The following is a 26,433-nucleotide window of genomic DNA, read 5'->3' as shown; positions in this document are numbered from 1 at the left end:
CACAGTAAGAAATGTTCCATGTGTTGGATGAACAACAAGTTATTAGCTTTTTTATTTATGATTGCAATTCAAGTCTCAATCCAATTTAATGTATATGCTACTGTAAAAGCTAGAACTACGGTAAATCTTAAGATTTTCCAGTAAAACCTTAGATTTACCGATTATGAATGGTAAATGTCCATAAAACTTTGGGATTCGAACTTTTACACATCATTCACTTGGTAAATCTTAGGATTTACATGTTAAGTTAGGTTAGGTTGGAATGATAAACTCCTGGTACTTCTCCGACCAGTGGAGTGGACTGTGTGAGCGGCTTCGTTGGCAAAAAGGGGGGGGGGGGCTCGTTATGAGCGTCGGAGGTGTGGTGTGTGTACACCGGTGGTTAGTTCGAGCTTTTACAGTAACATATACACTAGTTTAATAACGTTTTTTTTATATTTATTTAAGACTAGTCGCCCTTACTTTTGGGGATTGGTCAAAAGGTATTGGCATTAAAAGTAGTCAGCCATGTTCTTCCTCAGAGATCAAGCTTACTTCAAACTAAATTTCATCAAATTCGGTCCAGAGGTTCGGCCGTGAAAAAGCAACAGACAGACAGAGTTACTTTCGCATTTGTAATATTAGTATGGATTACAATTTAATAACCTTTACCGTAAAGATTAATGAAATATTTAAAAGGAAAGTAGTTCGCTCGCCTTGGTTACCACTTCGTTCTGGAAGCTGTTTATTTTGTAAGTTATAAAATTACTTCGAAACTTGAAAATAAAAAACTATGTTACACATAAAACCTCGGTTTATTGGTGACAGAGGGGCTGGTTCATTTCAGCATTCCACGCGGTCATGATTTGTACAATTGCTACTTTCAATATCTATTTGTAAACACGCGTTAATTTCATCAATGTAAATTTTACATATTCTATATGTAAGAAATCATAACATTATATCCACCGGTGACATATGAATGGTTCATTTTTTGTACAAAGGATCGGAATTGCAATTTAACGGGATAATGCTGATAGCAATTGCGTCACATTTCACGCGGTCATGATTGATAGGTACAGAAAATATTTTTTAATTTTTATTTGGATCCAATTATGGGCTTTATGTAAATAATTGGTAAGTCATTAATATATTAAAAGAACGAATAAAACACTAGATAATATTAATGAGTATTAATATTATCTAGTGCTTTATTATATTAATATTCAACAAACAATGCAAAACTCTTGCATCTATGAATTATAATTATTATAATTCATAAATGCAAAAACAAAACCAGTTATCAGCCTGCGTTACACGTTAGAACATTAATTATTAGCGCAGTTAATCGATCATCTACTTTCTAGTTCAACAAACACTAACGTTAAAATTATTCAATGAGATATCTTGAAGTGAGAATCAGAAACATAACAAGAAGAAAACAAGTACGAACAGCGATATCGTTTAGCTTTCGAAGTTCATACCAATTATACTGTTTGTAATTTAATTCTAAATAGTAATTTTGGGTTGGAGATTAGAACGTTCTTTTTTTAAAAGAGATTGGGCTCAAAGAATCATTTTTAATTATTATTACGTCGTTTAATAAAAAAATAATTTCATTTAATTAAAAATATGTCGATAAAATATTTGTTTTATTTGACCTGTATAATTAAACCCATAATGAAAATAAAACTATTAGATATAATAATGTTCATAATATATATTTAGTGGAGTGCCTAGAACGTCAAAATCATACAAACCTCGGACTTTTGTTACAGTGGATTAAAAAATAAATAAAAAAATTGAATGTTTAGCTAATAGCATAAATAAAAAAGTTAACCTATTGAAAATTTGTGCTTTTGATTTTTTTTTTTTTAAATAGATGATTCAAATAGTATGAGGCATTTTAGGCTGTAAAATGTTTTTTTATATCCAAAATAAAGTTGGTTTATATTTTTCTAAAAGCATAATAAGTGGAAAATAGAGTAATTCAATGATAATCGAAAAAAAGTAACATTTAAAACAAAATTTTGGTTTATTTTGCTATTTTAAGTCATTGACCTGCAATAATTTTTTTGACGAATTTCACGATAATAGTCATTATTCTGTACGGCTATAAAATTCATAATGGAGTCACATTTTGCTTCTTTTGCTTTATCAGCTTTTTTTCCTAATCAAAGTTTAATACATCAGTGCTACTTCAAAGTTTTTTTTCTGAGGTGAACATGAAGTTTCATTTTGCTTCTTCTTATAAATTTCAATATATTTTTGTTGACAACTTGCATGGCCATAAACGAATTTAGTTTGCAGGTGAGGTAATAATCCATCCTGTCCTTTGCTCGAAGCAACTCCACTCATTCACAGTCCACAGTCCACAAAACTCTGCTTATTTTTATAATTTCACCCAAATATGAGTTCGTTTTGGATGCTGAACCTAATTTTTCACATAGTACGTAACTATGCTTATCAGCCACGATAATGGTACATGGTTTACCCAATTTTTGAAACCTTTAATAAATAAAAATTAACAATATTTAGTGCATTTTATTAATTATTATAATTTTTTATTTTACTTGAATTGACCTTCAATCATCTACCAATTATTCAATTCTTTAATATTAATTGCAGTTTTTAATCAAATTACACGAAGAAATAAAAAATCTTGAGGAGAAGTTACTTTTCTTTTAAATAGTTTTTTTTTATCTTTTTTCAATTAAAATTTAAAAAAGCACAAAAAATTTTTTGGTAAACTTTGAAAGTTATAGTATAAAGAACAAAATTCCACCTCAACCAAAAAAAAAACATTCACTGTAACCATTTTCCGAGGTTAAAACCCTTGGGCGCTCCACTAATTATCTTTTATAAATATTTTATGAATATCTTAGCTTTTTTTTATTTTATATGAATAATCAAAGTATTTTCTGTATGTGTTATTTATAATCACAGATAAAAGTTAAGGAGCAATTAACCCAATTATTTCCATTGATATATCCTCCAAGTAAAAGTAGACTTGATATGGTTAAGCAACATCGGTTTGTTTACCGCTTATCTACATGGTATTTTTAAATAATTTGGAACCAGTTCCAAAGCAACCACCTGTATAATATATTGTAACCGGTTTCTTGCGGTCACAAAACCACGAATAGGTACTCCTCATACAATTGTCTGGATGCAAAACTATCCTGCATTGTATTGTTGTGTATCTTACAGTGAGCAACTTAATTAGTAGTAGGTTTACTATTCGTTTGCTCGAATGTCTATTCGAGCCAGCGTTAGCTCAAATGATCCTTTATAGCTTAACGTAAATAATTATATCTCGTAAAAATGATTTAATGTCTTGCGTTTCCCTGTAATTGCGAGTACATTTAAATGAGCATGTTATAAACATGCTTTGAAGATAAAAGTATTAATATGCATCTTTGTAAGATTTATTTTTATAGATGTAAAACGTCGAAGACAATTTTTACTTTTTTTTTTAATTGTACGTCAAAGATGATGAAACGAAGAGAGAGGAGAAGACACTAAAACAGTTCGTGTATTATAATTCACGAATGTTTTTGCGAATTATCGTTTTCAAAGTTTTATTTATAATAATTCGTTTTGGATTTAAGATGGTGAATTTCAATAGTTTTAAAGTAATAGCTGTAACAAATCATGACCTCGCTAAATCCGAACACCTTATCAGAAGTTATCGTTGACTTTTACGGATTTCTAAGCTGGTAGTTATAGTCATTTCATCATTATCGACAAGGTATAGTCGTCCACAGCTAGACCGTTCTTAAGGTACGCCACTGAACCAACAATGCTCAGCTTGGACATTGTAGACTTATGCAAAGCACATCCTATGTAATCTATATATATAAATATACATATATATAGTAATTTTCTGACAACCACGTGAAAACTACCGAACGTATCGGTATAAGACTATGACCAATCAACGCGGAATTGTCCATAGATGTTTAAATGCTTTTAATTTTTGAATTCCCTTAATCCTTCACACCTTTTTCAGGTTTATTTAAATAGAGAAGCGGACGGGTAACAGAAGGCAAATTTACATTCGAAAGTGAATTTGCTTTTGCTTTCACGTCTCCACAACTCAACCGATCATCATTACATTTGGAAACAAGTTGTCAGTGTTACAGAAATGGACCGTTATCTACCATAGGTACCTAAGACCTGGCTCCAGCCGCTCACATGAGCGTGAGACCACGGGCACAAACTAGTCGACATACATATATTGCAGACATACGTAAACTTTACCAATAAAATGGATTTAAAATTTCAGAGGTTCAAACAATAGTTCTATTGACATATTATGCAATGACATTTAACTTTGATTTCAAAATATATTGTTTCATTTATTATTAAGTTACATATTCCGAGAGATCCGGTATTAAATCCTATACCGACGATGCTGTTTCTTGGAAACTATTAAATATCTTTTGTAGGTACATAAATAGTTACGTCATTAAATACATTTGCGATGTTTGATTAATGACATATTATTTTTATCTCAGCCGATAAATACGAAATAAAGATGACAATTTCACACTTAACTATGTTGTAAATGGTATATTCTATAAATTACTAAAATAAGCTTCTATAGGAAATCTAAGTGCGCTATTTGTTGTGGATGTTTTTTTCTTTCAATATTGATTATTAAAGTCGAAGATAGTAATAACGTAAAAAATGGCGTATTACGAATTTTAAAACAAAATTAAATTTGTAAAACTCGCTTTCTTTAAATATATTTCTAATTGAACAATGATTGATGATTTGTTAATTAAATATGATAAACAGAAGAAGAATTAAATAATGAAAGAACAGAACTATATAGTCATTTAGATATTATTTAGAGATTACTTAACTGATAAATATATATTTTATACGTATCTAACGAACGGAATATCATTATGTTCTCCACATTGTATTATGTCAAAGTTAACTGTCATAGTGTTAAATAAATAAGCAAATAATAATGACCGTGACACAAACACGCGCAGTAAATAAGACATGAAGCAATCTATTTGCAAAAGCTCTGATAGGACTGTTTGAGAGGCCATATTCGCAAAACTTTATTACGACTGTTTAATAAATGGGTCCAAAGGGGTGAAAGAAACACGAAAATCTCTATAAAATCACAAGTATTTAACAAATAAAATAAGAGACGTGTGTATAAATATAAGAATTCCGTTGAAATATTATTACAATCAACTTTGTGTTGTTGGAGTCGAAGTAGAATAGTGTGTGTATAAGGTCTAACTAAAGCACTGTTTTATTTTTATCATCAATTCTATTAGCACCCCGTATGGTTGTCGAAAACCAACACACAAAACATCCCTTTTCTTGCAGTTGCATAATTTATAATACCAAATCCCAATAAATGTGCTATTAACATCTCAATGATAATATCAATTTACTAACTAAAATAACCTTTATAAAAAATGCGAGGTTTTAACATTCAGTGATCTACGAGTAAACAAAACAAATATGTTTAAAGTAAACGAAACTGTTAGTATTTGTCAATGTCACTCGTGTTCGTAAACTGCAGTGGGCGAAATGACGGGTGTCGTGTCATGTAGGTAGAATGATTCTCGTTAATCCATTATACTATTCGGTTGTAAGGTCGTATGGAATTTGGTCTCACAGACAAAAAGCAGTAATGTTGTATCGTTACTGTTCGTGCAGTCATGTGTCGAGTGCTTCTCATTGCCTCGCTCGTCTACTGGCTTACAAGTTTGCCGACCTCGAGGTCTACTATTGAGTGTTGTAGCTTTGAAAAGTATGAAACGCCGTTGGTCTGCACCTGAATTTTGTTCGGTCGTGCCAGATAGTTTAACGATAGGATTATGAGAGTACCCCATGTTTGCGCACGCACGTCAGGAGCAATCATATACAAAATGTACTTTGCAGGAAAAAGCTAAATAATTATTATCTTATGTTATGTTTATTTGTATTTTCCCTTTCAACGGTGCTTTTCAAACGTTCAAACCACAGATTAAAAAAATATTGACGCGACATTTTGCAATTATTAAAATTGGCACTTAATTTATACACACCACAAGCCAAACCAATAAAATATATATATACATACAACCTTTTCCATTGGAAGTAGCAATATGTAAAAGTAAGGTATTAAACTTTCATTGTTCGATAAACTAAACACTAAAAACAAAACCGACGCCTTATTTTTGTAAATCAAAATTTGTTAATGAACATGAAAAACTATTAGGGAATTATTATTTTGGAACATATTTCGATTCGCAGTTCAGAAACAGATTATGTCTTATACTTTGCCCATAGATTGCCCAACTATTCGTCGTGAGCAATAAATACAAATAATGACATCTAAATGTAATACGGGTCAAAATAGTAGATACTATATATAACAGTAGAGTGCTATGTCACGTAGGCTTTACCCCATTAAACTATTATGCAATTGTATCAATTTGTAATTGTATGTCAACAAAATTGAATTTATACATTGAATGAAGCGATTGTGTTGTTCAAATATTTATATTTTTCTTTCGTAACCATAATCGACTTGATATTGTTAACATTTTAAGCTCGATTCTGTTGATGGTGGTAGTTGATGTTCGCTAGAACATTATCCAATTAGTAGTTGGATATATTGGCAAGTAGCTGGGACAAATTATATTGGTTCGATATTTAAAATATTGGTATAAAAACTTTTAGTGTTTTTTATTGCATAGTGCTTAAAACATCAGCAACTATGTTGTGACTATTTTTCATATTAAAGTTTTATTGTTAGCTCTTCAATAAAATCCAATCAGTGATAAAGGTGTATAAATATACCGAGACATATATTGTATGGTCTAATAATATTTACTATCAATCTACAATTGACTGGTAATTCTGATCCCGAGATTACCGCATGAAACATCTCATAACTCTAACGATAACACCACAGATAGCAAATCGTTATCAAAAAGTTTGACACCTGATAAAGGAACTAAACCTTTGCCAGCAGTTTGATAGTTCACAGTGTATTTGGTTTCGCCTTTCCGACGGGGTCAACGTTTCTCGGCTCGTCAACAAATCCATCGACGAGAATAACCCGTTACACTGCATCGCCTTCCAGCGGATTTCACTCGCGAACATTGCTTGCTAGACCATTAGACCATTTTATACCAACGCCGCGGGGTTTATGGCTAATCAACGCTGCAGTTCCAGTTTCTACACAAGTAGCAGTAATAGTCGATCACCAGACCTTAAAATACTTGCCGATACTAATTAATAATACAAGGAACTATCGTATTTACATATAAAGTATATGTACCCTCGAGAATTGAATTAAATACGAGTGTATTCAAGTATACATTACATTGTTATACCTACTATATAGTGTCGCTTTGAAAGGTCGACAGAAGATAAATGTACAACATCTATCACGCTTATGTTATAACTACAGATGATTGGACGTCAGGCGTCGATCTTTTATATCTCAATGATCGATACCTTTCGTGATAAAGACGACGGGTATCAGTGGGTTAAAAATCTTGTAGCGTTTATGCTCTAATATTAATCTTATTTTTATTTGAACATTTTAGCAAAAGTTGCCATTTTTTTTTCGAGATTTTTTTTTTGTTATAGTGCAATATTAACTTAGTACGCGCTATGGAGAAATTATGTTCCATAAAAATTACAGTTACTTTTTGCCTGTTGATTGATACACGGCCAGTCATATAGTGAAAGGTTTATAGGATAGAAGTTTTGATTATTGTATGATTGGAACGCGACGAGAAACATTAATCGTTAAATGAATATTTCGAGTAGTTTGCATTCTATAGACATACTTTTAATAAACTTTCTGATGATGATTTTCGAATAAGAAACAAAATAATAAATATTTACTCCGGGTATCTATTACGATGAAATGCAATCCGAACTTTCACATCGTTTTTTTTTTTTAATTGTTTTTGTATTCCTTTGAAACAAAGCGTAAATACACAGTGCCTTCACTTTTATGACGTTTTTTGCTATTTTTTTTAACCTATGCAATATTTTTAATGTTGATAATTAAAGTGAAGCTACTTAACAAATAACAAACGGAATTAACCGTAGACTTGGAATTCTACTGCATAATAGAATTCTAAGGTCGACTTGAAATGTTTTCTGTTTAGCGTATAGCTATTGTTTATTCAATTGTTTCTTGACTTGAAAAAATTAAATTAAAAGTATGACGGATTTAAAACTGAGTTAATACTGTACTGTCAATATGATTACGTGGTCTAGAAGCATATTTCTCGGAACACACTAATTTAATTTAAATACGACGTTGTCGAACTTTACGTAACATTTAACCGTCTATTTTTATGATAGCTGGTAAATGTGTATATTTTACGTACTATTTTGACCGTTAATTAACATTTCGTTTCGGAATTATTATTTTTTTGACGTTTTTTTTTTTGTAAATATTTAAATAATTATTTTATTTTAATATTTTCTATGAATTAAAATTATGACACCACACAAAAACAGGTACATTAAAGAAAAACGTTCACATGAGGAACTGCTTTACGTTATCTGCTCATTTGACATTGAACTGTAGTTTTTAACACTTCACTGGCATAGGTCACATTTTCCTTTGATAAAAATGCGGTATGCGGTTAACCTTAGGGACGGAGGGGAACCATTGATTTTTCGTGTAGTACGATGACGTCACGACCGCGACAGTGTGGCGCAGACGGCGCGCGCCGGCTCGCGTCTCACCGGCGACTGCCGAGCCAACTCAACTACAGTAACTTCGCTAGACGGGCAAGAGGAAATGCCAGTTGCCATGCGGTCCTCCTCGTGTCACTTCTCTAGCGACCTTTTGCATTGATTTGTGCAGGCCCAGCTGATTAAAGGAAACAAACAGCAGCGCCTCTAATTTACTGATATTATTTATATAAAGATAATCGGCTTATTATTTCATTATAAATAACAGAATCATTATATCCTAATATTATTTTGAAAATAATCATGTTTTTCCTTTTATAAAGCAACGATATCTATACTGCGGCATATAGCGATAGAATTGACACAATTGTTTATGTCTCGAGATATAAACAATTCAATACGTTCAAAAAGAAAAGTCTCACTCAAACACGTGATTATCATAACTAAATTCATGACATTGCAAAACCAGTTTTTTTACCATTGTGACTTTTTTGATAAGTTAATTTCCTTTTTTTGCTTTTACTATGAAAATTTATGGAATCCTCAATAAATCAAAATAAGCTTAAAAATGCAAACAATTCGTGAGAAATAGAATTGGTAGTCTGTGTCTGTGTGTTGGTGGTGTTATCACTTTGTGTATAAATGTCAATAAACTCATTATAATTTACGTTAGGTCCTATTCAGCTGCTATGCAATGTTTTAATTGTCTTGCAATAGTTATCCACTATAAGTATTCATTGTAGCTTATTTACTTTTTGCTTATTTTTATATTAAAAATATTAGTCTGTATTATTATAATGCTAAATAAACTACTCTTCCGTTAACACAAAACTTTTGTTTTCATTTATCGCCGAGATTGAAACCTTACCTTTATATTATTAAGTTAATTTCTTCTTATAAAGTTGCCATTCTATATTAATCCATGTTTATGCCTTATGGCAATAAAATATCTTGTTTTATATTTAATTACAGCTTTTAATATTCAAGTTTTAAACCAAATTTTAATTAATATGAATTTGCTGTTTATCGAACTGTCGATTCGGATAAATAATGCTGCGTTATATTGGCTAGAACTAATAAATGTACATAAAATTCATATACTTGGGCGATGATGGAACGTGGATTGCGAATATTAAGCAGTAACTATAACTTTTTGTGACACCTAAAATATAACTGTTCATAAAAAAGAAGAAATTTCTTCTTATTAAGATATTGCTCTTTAAAAAAAACAGGCACTCCAAACGTCACAAAAACAACCACATAAACTAGAAAAAATATTTGTTATTTACTAATTGTATTTTGTCCAATTTTATAGGTAACACGTGTAATTAAATAAGATTTATTTTAAATATAAACTTACGTAGCAAAGGGAAGCGGCTGTTGGAGTGTTTTCCTAAAGGAGTGCTGGTCGCGCTGATGTCACTTTGAGAACTGTGCAAGCTGCTTTTTCCGCTGCCATTGGCTGATCCTAGTTCCATTCGCATTCGTATATGGCGACTGAAAGGAATATACATATTTGGTACTATTAAGCGTTTTAATGAGTTCCATTTAAAATTATTGTCAAATATTTGCGAAATATAAGTGCAATCTTTTTCCTTGCTCTATCCATTACGACACAGGACGGGACAGGGCAAATTGAGTATCTGGAAGTGTTTTCCTACTTCTAGACTCCGGAACCATAACAACTCAATAATAAATAACTTTTTATCGGCCTAATTTGGGGTTTGAACCCAGGACCTCGGAATAAAAAAAATATAAATTGAAAATATAACATAATTACCTTTTAGGCTTCGTATTGTTATTTGATGATTTTGAGCTTAGCATTCTGGTTACACTACATGAAGTTTGCGACCGTTGTAATGTAAACGAACAATCTACCTTTGATTTAATATCTTTAAACGATTTCGTCTTGTAATCAATTTTAGTATCAATAGAATTTTTCTTCGAGAAATTGTCGCGTCTCTCTGGCTTTTTCACGGATTTTGGACTATTCTGTACACTATTAGTTACCTCAGTCTTTCGACTGGCCAACATAGTTTTTAATTTACTGGGTACGTCCCGCTTAGGCATTTTATACTTCTTTAATGTGAAACTTCTTTTCTCTTCTTTGCCTTTTTCAATACATCTAACATCTTTAACGCTATTAAGAGAATTTCTTTTGCTTGTATTTTTTGGAGTTTCATCGTCATCAACAACATGAGATATAACAGAGTTTTGTTTTTCTAATACGTCCTCTACAGGCGTGAAGCATGTCTTAATCTTGCCACATCCAGAACTTTTTTGGCTGCATTCTGAATGTGTAGATGTCGTTGAATCAGGTGACATGTCGTTTATAACATTTAAGAAAACAGGTGAGGCACGCTGATTCTCAAAGTCTGTGTAAACTCCACTTGATTCCATACAAGAATCTTCACTTCTATTTACTATTAAAGGAGCATTTCCATTCTTATTTTTTCCACCGTAAAGAGCTCCATCAATAACTTGTGCTCTCCGATCGCCACGTTGCATATGTTCATCTAAACCATCCGCGTCGCTTTCCGTAAAGAAATCGGAATCTGTCATTGGATCGACTCTTCTCGGTACAGGCACATTTTGCCAGTCCATTTCAATAGCGTCTTCCCTTGGTCCAATATTATGTTCAGCACTTCTACTTACTGGTCGTGACATTTCCCCATCTCCTTGATAACCATCCAAACTAGTAATACTAGTTATGCTTGTTATAAAACTATTAGACACTTTCGAAGTTTCCATAGATTTATCGTTTTTACTGTCTGAATAGGTTTGTGAATCGTGTAGAGTTGAAGCAGAAAACTGTGAATACGTGCTGATTTCGCCATTCAAGTCAGAACTATCGAGTGGTAAATCTTCGGGCGAAGGAGTTTGATCTATTCGATTCGATGCCAAAATATTCCCGTGTTTACAATCCAAAGGAATATCTAAGTTAACAGTTGTATCAGCAATGGAACTAGCTGGCTCCAAAATGCTTCCGTGAATGGATGGTAAAAATTCTTCTTCAACTAGATTAGATACACAATCTTCTTTACATACATTAATGTCATCTTTAACAGAATTATTATCTTGCTCGGATGATTCTTCAACGGAATAACAAAATGCTTTGAAATTACCGTCTTCACTCATAATGGGGTCCATAGCATCCAAAGTTGCTAGCGGCGCAAAAGATTCTCTTAATTTGTTGCATTTGTTACTTATATTTTCAAAACCATCATTTTGTATGGTAGATGCTGCCGAGTTACTGTCGGTTCGATCAGTGGAAGGAGTATCTCCATTGTCTGGAGATGCCTTGTACTCATTATTATCACAAAATATCGGTAAACCTTCAACTGTTGGAGAAAATGCGTTTTCTAAATAACATATATCGTCCATTTGATCTGGTGTAAGAATACCTAAACTATCGTCCAATGAATTCTCTTCGTTATTTCTGCTTAGTGAGTTATCGTTCGGGCTTAAGTTCGTTTCGTAGGTTCGAGAATGTATATGAGATTTAAGTTGTAAACAAAGATCTGACCTGGATTGAGTGCAAAACGGTTTTTTAGGAATAAAATTAAATTCTTTTTCACATGAGTATTCAAATTCCTTCATTGGCTTATCATCAAAATTTAGAACATTTGGTAATCTTTCCAAGCTTTTATTAGCCAAATTGGTGATTCTGCTTGAGTTTTGAGAATTGGATTCAAAGCCTTCATCTAATCCTTTTGAGCTCCACGAATCTGGCCTCATTTGCTTCGAAGATGTTGAGGGATTTGTTTGTAGATCAAATAACAAACTATACGGTCCAGATTCATCTCCGTCTTTATCATCAACCAAATGTTGAGTTATATCGTTAATAAGCCCTTTAGTCATTTTGTCAACGTTACGCTCTTGCTTTCTGGATATTTCATTTAATTTTTCTCGTAAATCTAAAATACGAGGATTTTTTTCAACCACCTTTTCCGTGCTAAAACTCATTTTTGGTATTAATGAAGTATACGGTTTAAAGTATAACTTTTCTTTTACTTCATTATTTCCTTTTGATTCTGAAGTTAAGATTTTTTCAGGATTTTCTCTATTTTTAAGATCACTGTACTGTAAGGTTCTGATTTTAGGAGGCTCATTTGAATAAATACTGCGAAGACTTAACGATCTTGATTTTCCATGTCTATCGATAGGTATCTGAAACACAAAAAAAAAACAACACATTAAATACGTATTCACGAATATTTATACATGTACTTGTTTAAAGAGATATGTCATTGAATATAGACTGAAAAAATTAGCGGCCTTGTAAACGTTGTATATCGAGTGTTTAGTTAAACAGTGATTTCTCTCTTCGTGTCATCATTGATTTGACATTCGAAAGAAAACACAGATTTGTTTAACTAATCGCCTATTAAACAGCATTTATAAGTAAAGATAGAGGTATGTTTTTATAGACTTGTTGCAAGAACAGTACGATCCAATCTAATTAATTCATCATGCGTTATATTGGTAGATTGTTGATGTATAAGATTACAATATAATGTTTTATACAAAGTATTGTACATTTACACACAAGAATTTTAAATAGGGAATTATTTGTTCTTGTAACAACGTCAATAGTAATAAATTTATCTAACAATTAATTTATAATCGTTTCTTGTAGAAATTCTGTGTTAATTATTCTCACTTCATATAGATAAGCTAAATTATTACACGTAATATTTTGTATTTTAAAATTGAGTAATTTTTATGAAATAATAACTTACTAAATTATAGACTTGAACTAATATTTATCGCACTACGGTTCGTAGATCCGTCATGGGTGGAGATTTTAAAGAATTGCGCGTTAACAACAAAGGCATCGGTTTATATTTTAGTCGTATATCGTAATAATAATAACCAGTGTTCGCGAAGTGATAAATATTCGACCATAACAATTATTGGGGATTTGAGTAAAACATATATTTGAACGTTACGGACATATTTTTTTCTACCCGTATTTTTTTATTGGTAAGACTAAAGCTCGACATTAATTAACAAATAAAAAAAGGAATATTGTTTTTACAGGGGATAAAATTGAAAAAAAATATCTTGTATTTGCCTATTATTATATAAGCTATTATTTATATTGTCTCTAATCTATTGTAATGGAGATCAATTAACTATGTAATTTTCAAAAATATCTGAATGAGATATAAACGTAAAAAAATATATATCAAAATAGTCCATAAACTTTTCCTGTCAATTACGTGTGAATTATGAAAACACTGTAACTTGCGGAAAAAAGTACTAATTGTTTTTTTTTAGTAAATTAATTATTAATTTTATATTAATTAATTAATAATTGTGGCGATTGCTTAACTTTGTCAGTATCGTTTAATTATAATTAATTAAAACTCAAGATTTTTTTATATATATTATAATTATAAGTCAATTTATCATTCTCTTTTGTAATATATATATGTATCTCAGCTTGACTTTTCCATTGTATGTCAATATGCCAATGTATGTCGTATGGAAGTAATATGATCTCGGTAATGGAAAGTCTACTGAAACTATAGCTAGTAATTTCAAACATTAGAACTCGCACGAATGTAATAACTTGTAATAGAATCGGTATCCACAAAACCAGAGACAGGCGGAGAGCAGAGATAACAAATATTAAAGAATTGTATTTCCAAATCTAAAATATTGTCACGGACTCCCCCAGTGAAGACCCAATTCTCTTCTCATCTCCTCTCTATATCATATTTTAAATGCCGTGTGAGCTTACATAATTTAAGGGGTTTTTAAATTTAATTATGATATTAAAAAAAATATAGATATCATTAATAATATAAAAAAAAATAAAAAAAAATTGGCTGGATGTATTAGAGCGCAAAGTCACGAATGGATATAATAATCGGAAATGTTTTTCAATTATTTTCTCAACGGCGTAAACTTCTCAGCCTGATTGCTCCAGTGGCTCACTTACACTCATTAGAACATACGGATCCGCACCCATACGCACTTGTTACGAGTAACGTACTGTGTTGCCAGTTGTCATTACCACTAATTTGTCATACAAATAAAATAAAAAATAAATGCGTTTAATAACTTTAAAATAAAATCACGGAGTTACTTCATACTTTGATATTAAAATGTTGACTAGCAAATGCGTAAGTGGTAATTTTTTCCTATAGGTAGATACAAGTAGTATAAGAAATTAATAATTCTATTACTAACTTGATCTACACAAACCACTTCCTATTACGTCAATGTACCGCAATCCAAGGGATCAAAGATTTTGTATCTGTTATATTTATAACTAGCTGTGCCCGCGACTTCGTTCGCGTAGTTGTCGGAAACACTATCATGATTATCGTTTGATTGCTCACGTTGGTTTTTGTTATTATAATCGTCAATAAGATTTAATAATATGTTTTACAGTACTTCAGCGTAGATTATATTTTTAGTTTTATTTTCTTGTGGTAGAAGAACATACTGATTTTGCCCGCAACCCGATCTTGACAACGCGACATATAGTTGGCCTATAAATTATCGCAGCACCTATTTTTAACTTCAGGGAATGTGGTGGAAGGCCGCTCGGGTTTAAAGAATTGAGAAACTCTTGTGGGTAATGGACAGCATCTTCTTGATCCATTACATTATCAATAGATGTGTAGGTAGTTATATCGCCTGGAAGTTTGGTTAAAATTAGGTCGTTAATTTCGTCAACGCTACTATTTCTCGCCGCCAATATTGCCCTTTGACACATCCATTGGTAATCTTTATTTTCTATTTCGACGATATTAGGGTAAACTTTTGATATTAAATCCTCTATGCTAGTCACTTTTTCTCCTAAATCGCGATCAATTTCAATTTTATTTTCAGAATGAGGTACTTTTCCATCTCCTATTAAAAGTAACTTTGAAGGAAAATTTGTACTTCCTCCCCCCAAATGTGCTCTCATATTCGTAGATAGTTTTAAGGTATGGACAAATTACCATAACGGTGAACTTTTAAGGCAAGACCTTACAATGTCTGCTCTAGTTCCTCTTAAAATTACCGGTAAAGTTTGTCGAAAATCCCCAGAAAACATAACGGTAATCCCACCCATAATTTTATCACAACTTCTAATATCTCTGAGAGTTCTATCTAGAGCCTCTACATGAGCTCTATGGATCATGGTACATTCGTCCCAGATAATTAAAGAAACGTCTTGTAAAACTTTACCCAGAGGGCCATTTTTGCGAATAGAGCACACGCTATCTTTTTGTAAAGAAACAGTTAGAGGCAGTTTAAAAGTGGAATGAGCTGTGCGTCCACCTGCTAATAAAGTTGCCGCAATTCCCGACGACGCAACTACCAAGGCTATTTTTCCCTGAGACCTTACTTTTGCTAATATGAGATTAGTAATAAAAGTCTTTCCAGTTCCACCTGGAGTATCCAAAAAAAATATTTTTCCTTCGTTAAATCGAATACTGCACATAACACGATTGTACGCCGTCACCTGGTCATTAACTAATTTTGGTTCATTTTCAGTAATATACTGATTTAATTCATTTACATCATACGGCTTCCGTAGTGCTACTTCTAAAGGATCTAAATTATTATGTGAATTATTCCTTTTAGATGCAGGAAGCCCAAAATCAGTCAATGATTTATCTGAAATTTCATGAATTTTATCTTCAATTAAGATAAGTCCATCATTGTATACGTTATCAGTATAGGCTAATGTTATATCCTGATTTTCATTACGCATTGGTTGAATAATTCTTTTGAAGTAATGAAAGCTGTTAAAGTCATTTATTCTTACCATGAGTCTAAATGCATAAAACTGCATACACGATATTGTTTTAGATCTAGCAGCAGTATTCTGCTGTGGAATATTTATACAGTATCCGTCACTTCCAAAGGGGAACAGTAAAGGATATTGAAGTGGGTCGTACGATCTATGAGTTTCAGAAACTCGTTGAAGTCGGCCTTCTCTATTATTCAACACAATATCTCGGGAACCTTTATCTTCATCTATTAAAAGAACAGCTACTTCATCTACTATTGGCGCATTATACCGACCTCGATGCTCGTTAGGAGGTTTCACATCAGCATGAATAATAAGTTTCAAATCATGCGTTGATCTATTTTCGAGATTGTATTTAAAACTCTGAATATACGTATTATGATCGTGAAGATATGTTTGGAGAGCGTCGATAAGATCAATTTGCAAGGTTGGGTTTATGTTTGAGCGCAAGGATATCTGATCTGCATGAGACACAAAATATATTTGCAAAAATTCGGCTTGTGCACCTTCAGCTGGAAGTAAATTACCGATCAAATGATAAACTTGTCCCTGGATTTTGAAAGTAGGCATAAAGTTTCCCTCACGAATTTCTTTCGCACCAAATGAAGTCATTTGAAAAAGTGTATTATACTGCCTTGAGTGATTTAAGAAATGCTTTGAGGATGGATTTGAGCCTGATATCAGTTCTTTAAAAACTGACGTTGGTTCTGGAATTTTAGGTATATTCACTTTGCCACCACTACAACACCGTGCCCGACACGTCCTTTTAAGAGCTCCCCCCTCCCAAACAAATAGATAATATATATTCACTATCATAAAAAGTAATTGTTCTTTGTCATCAGTGTAAATCTTAAAGGTCGCCATAAAATTTAATAATTACCAACATCTGTGTTTTTATTGCTTATTGTTATACGGTCAATTATGACAACCCTTTTCTTAAACATAAAAGAAATATTGTACAATAGTGTACGATTGCGAATATTTTTTTTGTTAACAATTCGATGCAGGTGTATCGACATCTGGATGTAAGACAAAAGAAAAAGTCAATTGTAAATAAATAAATCACAAACAAAATTCATACTCTGCCAAAACAAACAAAACGTTCAACAGGAAATGTAATAGTAAATCTGAATGACTTTTCTTTGTCTTGGATTAGGAGAAAAGTTCATGAATTGTAATACCTGACGGTAGACATGTTTGCTTAAACACTCAATTTTGATTCCAATTTTCTGTCATTATATAGGACCACTATGTACGTATAGGGTTTAAAAAAACATCAAGAAGAAGTGTATTTATCGATAGACCAGATTTACAAATTTGGAGTATATCATATATTTACAAACCTACCTTGACTGACACCGCCTCCAAAAATAACAATAATTTTAACTATAATATATTATCGTAATAACTTTGCTGACTTTTAAATAGTCTAAATATTTTTAATTTCATTTTACATAGTATAAATCTAAAAAATATTGTGATCATTGTTTGTTATTCATAGGTTTGTGTTAAGTTAGATTTAAAGTGGGTAGGTACATACTTATCTCCTTGCGTGGAAACACAGAACGTACCTACATATTGGTAAGTAGAATAAGTTACTTGATTATTAAGTTGTAGAATAATAAGCAATTATTTTTTACTTTTTAGAGCATATTATTTTTTTTCTCTTTTGAAGTCGGTTTTTTTTTGTCAAAATTTTTGTTTCTAAAAGATTCGGCCGATTATCGCTAACGTGCTCCTTAGAATTGTTCCGTTCCCTTCCGTACCGTTACTTTGTCATGGATCCTATGCTCAGAACCTTACCAAACTTTCACCATAGTACCCTTGAAGTATATCCTTTATAATAAAAAAAGAATCATTAAAATTGGTTGGCACAATTTTGAGTTATTCACCTATTTATCGCGCACATACATAATGCACATTTAAGACTTATATCGTTTTCATAGGGATACCATCATCGTAACAGGATAAAATTAAAATGGGGCCCCACGGGAAGCACTACCTTTCAAACAAAAAAAAATTATCAAAATCCAGTGAAAAAGTTAGGTAACAGACATATAAAAAAAAAATACAGACGAATTGATAACCTCCTCCTTTTTGAAGTCGGTTGAAAACAAACAATATTAACTTAAACGTAATAAGATAAACAAACCGAACAATAAGAAGTTTAGATTGTTTCTCCTTTGGTGTTATTATTTCATAAGGTGATTATAGTACAACCGTGTTGAATATGCTTGAACGTAATAGAAATTACTTGAAATATTGAACTACTAATTTATTTGTGTAGTCATTTTAAACGATATTCACCTATTTGCTTATTTGCATAATTTATTTTCTCAGTGATGATTAATCTGCATCGGTGAAAGTATCGCTCGCCAATTTGAACTTTTTTACGTGTGTAATGTAATTTTTATACCTTATTTATACCGTGAAACGTTTGAATTGTTTACTTGCAAAGTACGAAGGAATGTTCATTGAAATTTTATCTTATATCGTAAGTTAAAACTACAGCAGATTATGATTTAAATGTAATCGATTTTAAACGATAAAAAATAATGAGCAAATAAGCTGATAACAAAACCTAATTTTGATAAATAATTTAACTATTAAGAATGTTAATTTTTTTAAGTCGTTATGTGCATTGCTACTTCGCAGAACTACACCCGCGGGTGAGAGTGGCGAGCGCGGCGGCGGGGCTGACCCGCCTCCCCCTCAGCCGCCGCCGCGCCCCGCCTGCTAGCACACTCTTAACAAAGAGACATATAGTGTCACGGACTTTTTTTTTATTATTAAAAGAGGAATATATCTTTCATACACATTTTTTGAGTAACTTAAAACGTTTATGCTGCGCACGCATCGAAAGTCCATAAATGTGAATATTTTTCCCCGTTTTTGCAACATTTCTCACTGTCGCTGCGCTCCTATTGGTCGCAGCGTAATGTTATATAGCCTAAAGCCTTCCTCTATAAATGAACTATTCAACAAAAAAAGAATTTTTCAAATCGGACCAGTAGTTCCTGAGATTAGCGCGTTTAAACAAACAAACAAACAAACTCTTCCGCTTTATATATTAGTATAGATTACTCGCAACCTTCAAACCGGAACATAACCAAACTATAAAAAAATATATTTTTTTTATTGTAATAATGTTGTCTGCCTAAGGTTAAAATTTTGGTGATTATTTTAATATACTTTTTTAATTATATAGATTTTTATTTTAATCGATATGGTTACCAGCTTAAAGATACAGTGAATTTTCCATCACGGATATTCGAGTATTTAGCAACCTCGAACCTCGTGTTTCCGTAAAACAAGGCAAATGTTTTGAAAGTAGCAACAACTGATTGCGAACGTGAAATACGGACAGACGTCGTGGCACTAATGAGCACGAATCAAACCAGGTTATGAGTATCGTGATCATTTGTGATACAAGAATTTCCGACGATGTTTACTTCGAAAATATGGATCACATACAACTTAAAGTTATGAGAATGTTAAATAAATAAAAAAAAAAATTCCAAGCGTTGGCTATTTGTGACATTTTCCGATTTAGCACAGTTACAGTAATGTCATTATTTTATTGATTAAACAGCTCAGTACTATTTTGTCCTCGTGATTGTCAACTGATATTTATTTGGTAATAACTCACGCGCTTTACTATCAACGAAAAAAATGTAAAATAAAAATAAAAAAAACATTGTTCAAAAAATACACTAATTATGCACATTATGGTCTAATTTCGACCACTGTGCGAACACCATATCATTTATAAATTCAGTCTTCCTTTACAATACTGGCACTGTTGTATCTGTTAGGAATATGCTTAATAAATGAATGAACGCAGTAATTCTTCGAGGGATTATATTTATAGTCTATTATAGGGTTTATATGTTTAATAGTACGCCAGAGGCTACATGTGAATAGGGTTGAAACCCTTATAACATTAAATGTGTACAAATATTAATAGCTAACAGAAGAAAATAGTTTAAAATATGCCATTTTAACATACATAATTATTATTTTGTACCATAGAATGTATAAAATGTAGAAATTATTATTTGGTCTAAAATAAAAATAAATTCTATTGTATTGTATTGGGTTCGGTCACTCGGAAATAACCAATTCAGGTGACTTTGTACCGTTTCTTAATTTCTTTACTATTGTTAATTTTTTTTTTTTTTTTAGATTAAACATGCGATAATATCTTTTCTTATCGTTAACAGCTAACAGTAAGCTGATCGCGAAATAAATAAAGTTATGTATGTACCTACATTTTAGTTTGTACACCATCCAATCAAAGAATAAACAAACCTTAGATTTACATATTCCATATGATTTGCTTATAGATATGTTATATTATACATAACACACAGTTCTTGGTCAATACATCTTTAGATACAACACTAATTCTCTTCTCTATTTAAATCCACTTTTAATTTTAGTTCCAATGTTCCAACAAACCGCCGACATTCAAAACGCTATTTTTTCGCGAATCCTTAATGAATATCACAGAGTTTTCAAGATCTCGACCGATGATATCACATCAATTCAATGCCGAAGTTGTTTATTTGGCTACTCCTCTTGTAATTGAAATATACTATAGAATAATCAATTAACGGAAATATAGAAAATGTTTAAATAGTTTTTAATCTAAGTAATTTTATTTTATAAGATTAACATTCTGAAAACTTTATACCTACTTATTATTAAATCTGTTTATGTTTAGATACTGTATATGCTTAATTTAAAATTTAAATATGAATATCATATTTCTTGTGTATTTAATATATCACATTACGGCACAAGGTCATCGTGGTAAACTTCTTATCTAGATTAAATCACTATTAAAGGCAAGATCATTACATACACTTTTAGTATGTTTTGAGTTTCTAAATATTGTTCAACGCTTACATACATAAGAATCTATCAAACCAATCGTATAACACATTATTAATTTAAAGCTAATAAAAACATTAATATTAACTGAAGATTAAAATCTGAACACCTTAGAGTTTTATCGTTTCGTGCACTTTTGCAAAGAGAAACATAGTGCCAAGTGTGGGATCTAGCATGTGTCGGATGAAATTATATCACGTTTGTATCCATCAAAACATTGGAAGAGATGAAGGAATAAGCTCCAAAACTCATTTCTGTAAGAAGAGAACAAACACGAACTAAAGACATATTGTAAACGTTGTTTCTCGGGCGTGATGTGATATATCCCTTTTTGACAACAATGACTTAACATTCAAACGACGAAGATAACAAAACAGCATTGTTTAACTAATCACCCTCTAAAATATTTATAGATAAAGTTGTAAGAATCTATATTAATAAAATAGCATTCCAATGAAAAGAAACTGTGTTGCCATTTGAACTTAATAACGTATCGGTAATGAACCCACTCTGATACGTAACTGAATGCAATCACGGAAATCTGACATTAAGTTTTTCAATCCTAGAAACATAATCAAGATATAATTCAAAGTCATTTCAAACGTGATATTTTAAATATGAATTGTAGAAACTTTAATTTCAATGAATACGGCCACAATGAGTGTTCTTATATGGCAACAAATTAATTACTCGCTTACAAATAAGCTAAATATGGTTATGCGTAGTTTTTCTTAAAAGATATATGTAGTCCACGTTTATATACGGAAATTGAATTCTTGACATTGTCGTGATTACGTTATAGCGTACTGATGAATGCTAATAAAGGTGCGATTCGTTTCAATTGTGTATGAAATATCTATTAATAGCCAGATAAATTACGTACGTAGTTAACAGGTTTAGGAGTTAAGTATGAGTAGTAGTATGAGTTGTAGGTACGTACATTTTTTTAATTAATATAGTAATTTAAGAAATAGGAATTTATCGTTAAAAATTTGGCCGTCACAGGACGTCAAACGTGAATCATCGAAAGGATATTGAAATAATTTATAATTGATTAAATATAGAGAAACATTATTTGAACTTAGAGCTTCTTTGATTAAATAAATATATTTTAAACTTAGAATTTTTATATATCTAGATAAAGTGTTGCACTAGAAAAGAAACAAAACAAAAGAGCCAACTTTATCATCTAGCTAGACACTCGCCAAACGTCATTTTACTAATGTGCGTGTACTTGTGTAGCCAACATTTGGACAGTATTTTTTTCAATTGGTTCTAAGCTTTGGCAGTCTAGACATATAAATAATCAAATAAATCATAGTTTACATTTACACACTTATGTATACACGAGGGAGCAGAGTTTATAATATAGTAATCACTATAGTGCAACGATTCTAAGACATGTATTTCATTGTATCTTATTTTTTTTACCGCAATAACTTTTTGCAAGCAATACACAAGATAACATTTTTTAAAGCCTTATGTATAATTTATAATAGTTAAAAAAACAATTGATTCATACTTTCATTTTTGTTTAACGTTGCTTCAATAATACAGCGACAAGTACCTACCGCAGTGTTCCAATTTGTATTTAAATTCACGTCCATGCGAATAATTGATAAGGAAATACAAATATCGAACTTGAACGTTTTCCAAATTTCTTTTGTTGGTTGTTGTACAAGATATTCAAGACACATAGCTAAATATATTACTCACCAAACTGCTAAAGCAATTTATAGGCGGTATGCTCTCTTTATAGTGTTATCTGAAAAGCTCACGACATTTAAATCAGTTTTACTTACAGCACTATTTTTTGCAGTTATATTGCTTACGAATTAAAAAAATGAATTACGCACATATTTAATTATGTATTTTGTAACGTAATCGATTCCATCAATCCAACTTGTGAATATATGATATCGATATCTCTACAGAAACGAATATTGTAGGTAACGATTTTTAGTCGCGTGCCTATTCTATAAATCTGTCAGATGTCAAAAGGTTCTGTCAGCCGTCACATAGTCTTAGATTTGTTGTACCTTGTAAATCATATCATTGTTATATCGTAATGCGTAATGCGTTATCTATGTAAATACATATAAGATCAATAATTATATGCATTATGCATGGAACGTCTTATTATAATGCAACTACATTTCAAAGCGTTTGCTTCATGTTTAATTGAATATTGTGATACAATTCATAATCCCTAGTAAGAAAGATAAACAGAAAATAACTATACTAATCGAAGAGATACATTTAGTTAGTTCTTTTTACTTGTCGCTAGTCGAAGTTTACTATGTAATTCACACGTTACTAAGTCAAATAAACCAGTCGTATAGCTACTTATATTATGTACACAATGAGTAAATAATCCATATCTATACTTTTGTCTTTTACTCTTTCACGGCCAAACCACTGAACCCAATTTTATCAAATTTGGTATGAGCAAACTTGAACCCAATGAAGGGCTTTTTATGGCCTAATACTTGACGAACAATCCCTAAACCTAGTAGGAAATATTTGAACAACATTTACTAATTTACAGTACGTTAATCACAGCGTGGCTCTCGAGTATTAGGCAGATAAATAACGTATCTTTGACAGTAATTTTCAATTTGATATTTATATAATAATATATTTACATTATTTTCTTATCTCTTGCAGACCACTGATGCATAATAGCCAATAGGTCACAACACAAAATTGTTGCACAAAAATGATTAGTTCGCTTTATTCATAGTTCTTATCAGTTAGTTTGTTTGGCGCTTATGACGTTGTCTGATAAGACACGAAGTTAACGTTTGTAGGTGAATGTCTATTTGTTAACGATATCATCATATCGCACCTTTAAATACAAACCATTACTGAACGAAAATATAAATCATAAAATTTACAGCTTTATGCGTACAATATTCAGTACATATACTAAGTACTTTGAACCGTATTTTGAGGCTTAAGATTTAAATAATGTTCATAAACAATTGACCCTAAATAGTTCGGTAGGAACAACACGAGTATCTTAACCGAAGATAGCTTGGTTCTAGTCTGGACTACCACTAAATTTTCTACTGCTTTATTTGCTTTTAGTTCAAAACGTGCTCAGTGGGGAAGAAAACCTTAGACCTGCATGATATGTCTAAGTTCGGTCACGTGTTTATCCATTATAACGAGGTGGAGCAGCGTGGTAGAACCAGATACAAAACTTTCTTCTCAGGATATTGATAAAAAGTTGGACATTACTGTGTAATTATTAACTTTACTAAATACTTAGTAGGTTTTAGGTTTCAGGTGTTATGTGCAAAAAAGTAACCTATGTCCTTTCTTGGGGTTCAAGCTAGCTTCATACATAAATTTTCATCAAATTCGGTTCAGTCGTTTTTCTATAAAATCGTGACAGATAGTTAATTTCGTATTTATAATATTAGTACAGATTTGCTCAGTACGGGTTGTCTTTAAAAGTGCGATATATCTTAACTGCGTACATGACTTATTTTAATGGTATGACTGGATGTATTTCATACATCTATAAATTAATTATAAAATACAGACGTTATTTACTTTTATGGTTGACATTGTAATTATACATAAAACTATATTTATCAAAATTATCAACTTTAACGAAACAATTTAATTTTACGAACATAAAGTATTCATTTTTAATGGTTAAAAATATAAATAATTAATTATATGATACTAAATATAATAATAAAAAAATCACACGAGAAGACCTTTATTGAGCGCGCATTTGGCCTCAGAATTAATGTGAAAAGGTCAGCATTACAAGTAGGTAATATTAAAAAAAAAACCTGTTCCAGTTTTGTTGATTCGGTCCGAGCATTCAAGCGCCATGATAAAGGAATTCTTGTGATAAGATATTTTCAACAAAAAGTTCTACATATTCTATAATATGAAATACGTGTGTACAACTTATATAAAATTCACGGTCTTTTAATTAAAGTAATATTTAGATGAAATATTACACAGCATTTTATTAGGTAAGTACTTATCATCTACTTATATACTTTTTTCTAGTTTATTTGCTTAAGGTTCACATTACCTAAATGAAATAAAGTAATTATTAATCTGTAAAAAGTCAGTTATAATATATGTGATACTTTTAAATGTAGGTTACTAATGAACAGGTTATTTAGAACAATAGAGATTAGTTATTTAATTTTCCTAATTATATATTTAATTTTAAACAAATCACAATAGAGTAACAAAAATTATACGCAATAGAAAAACTAAGTAGAACAATGTTATGATATTATAATATAAACGCTTTTTCATATTGTACTAGTATTTGTTAATTTACAGGCAGGATTATACATATAAATCTAATTGTAATTAAAATGGCGGAAAAGAGTAATGATTGAGTTTTTGCCGGCTTTTTTTGGTAGAATCTACATTCCGAACCGGTGATAACATTACATTTAATTCAATACTGTAATGACGATTCAAATGTACTACTCGAATGAAAGAATATTTTGTTTTTGAGGGTAATAGTCAGGTTGAAAAAGTAATATAAACGGAAAGAGCATCTCGAAATCCATGTCCACTTCTTAAAACTAGCAAGATTAAAACGAATCTACGGAATAATTTACCAACAGCTCAAATGTCACGACTATATAATTCCTTCCAAAATAAATATTATGCGCTCTTTATAATTTTTTGTTAATTTTTTGCTCAATTTAGTTTTTGTGTTTCAATTTAATCTTGAAGCGATATTTGAATATAATTATAGTGCATGTTGTGTTCTCCAGTAATAAGGGGTACATTTAAAAATTGTCCTTTATAACCTCAACTTTTGTATATTATGTGTACTGTATCTGTTGAAGACCCTTTTAACATAAATAAATATATAAATTGTTTTATTTAAGTAATGTTGTGGTTGATCCACATAATATACTTTACTTTACTAAGAGTTGAACTCATTATCAATTAATATTTTTTACGGGCTCGATCCTAGCTTCAACTTGATTTTATTATGAAAGGCCTAAACCAAAATCGTATAACTTTCTGAATTTCGGAAATTAAACTTATATTAATAAGGTATAGGTAGATAAAATGAGGGCTAATTCTACTCAGTTAAAACGTTTACGTTACGTTCT

At 31.2% G+C, this 26,433-nt stretch overlaps 1 protein-coding gene across 1 annotated transcript in view; it reads right to left on the bottom strand.

The window, feature by feature from the left end:
* Positions 1 to 26,433, bottom strand: part of LOC113391682 (uncharacterized) — a 99,512-nt gene that overhangs the window by 59,271 nt on the left and 13,808 nt on the right. Inside the window, exons 2-3 of the mRNA XM_026627732.2 lie at positions 10,445 to 12,834; positions 10,025 to 10,161 (exon numbers count right to left, since the gene is read on the bottom strand). Coding sequence (XP_026483517.2) covers positions 10,025 to 10,161; positions 10,445 to 12,834 — 2,527 coding nt within the window. The remainder of the gene's footprint in view (positions 1 to 10,024; positions 10,162 to 10,444; positions 12,835 to 26,433) is intronic.

The sequence above is a fragment of the Vanessa tameamea genome, chromosome 10, assembly GCF_037043105.1.
Source record: "Vanessa tameamea isolate UH-Manoa-2023 chromosome 10, ilVanTame1 primary haplotype, whole genome shotgun sequence".
Taxonomy (NCBI): Eukaryota; Metazoa; Arthropoda; class Insecta; order Lepidoptera; family Nymphalidae; genus Vanessa; species Vanessa tameamea.
Note: the sequence above shows the minus strand (reverse complement) of the source record. Positions and strands in the feature narration are given on the sequence as shown.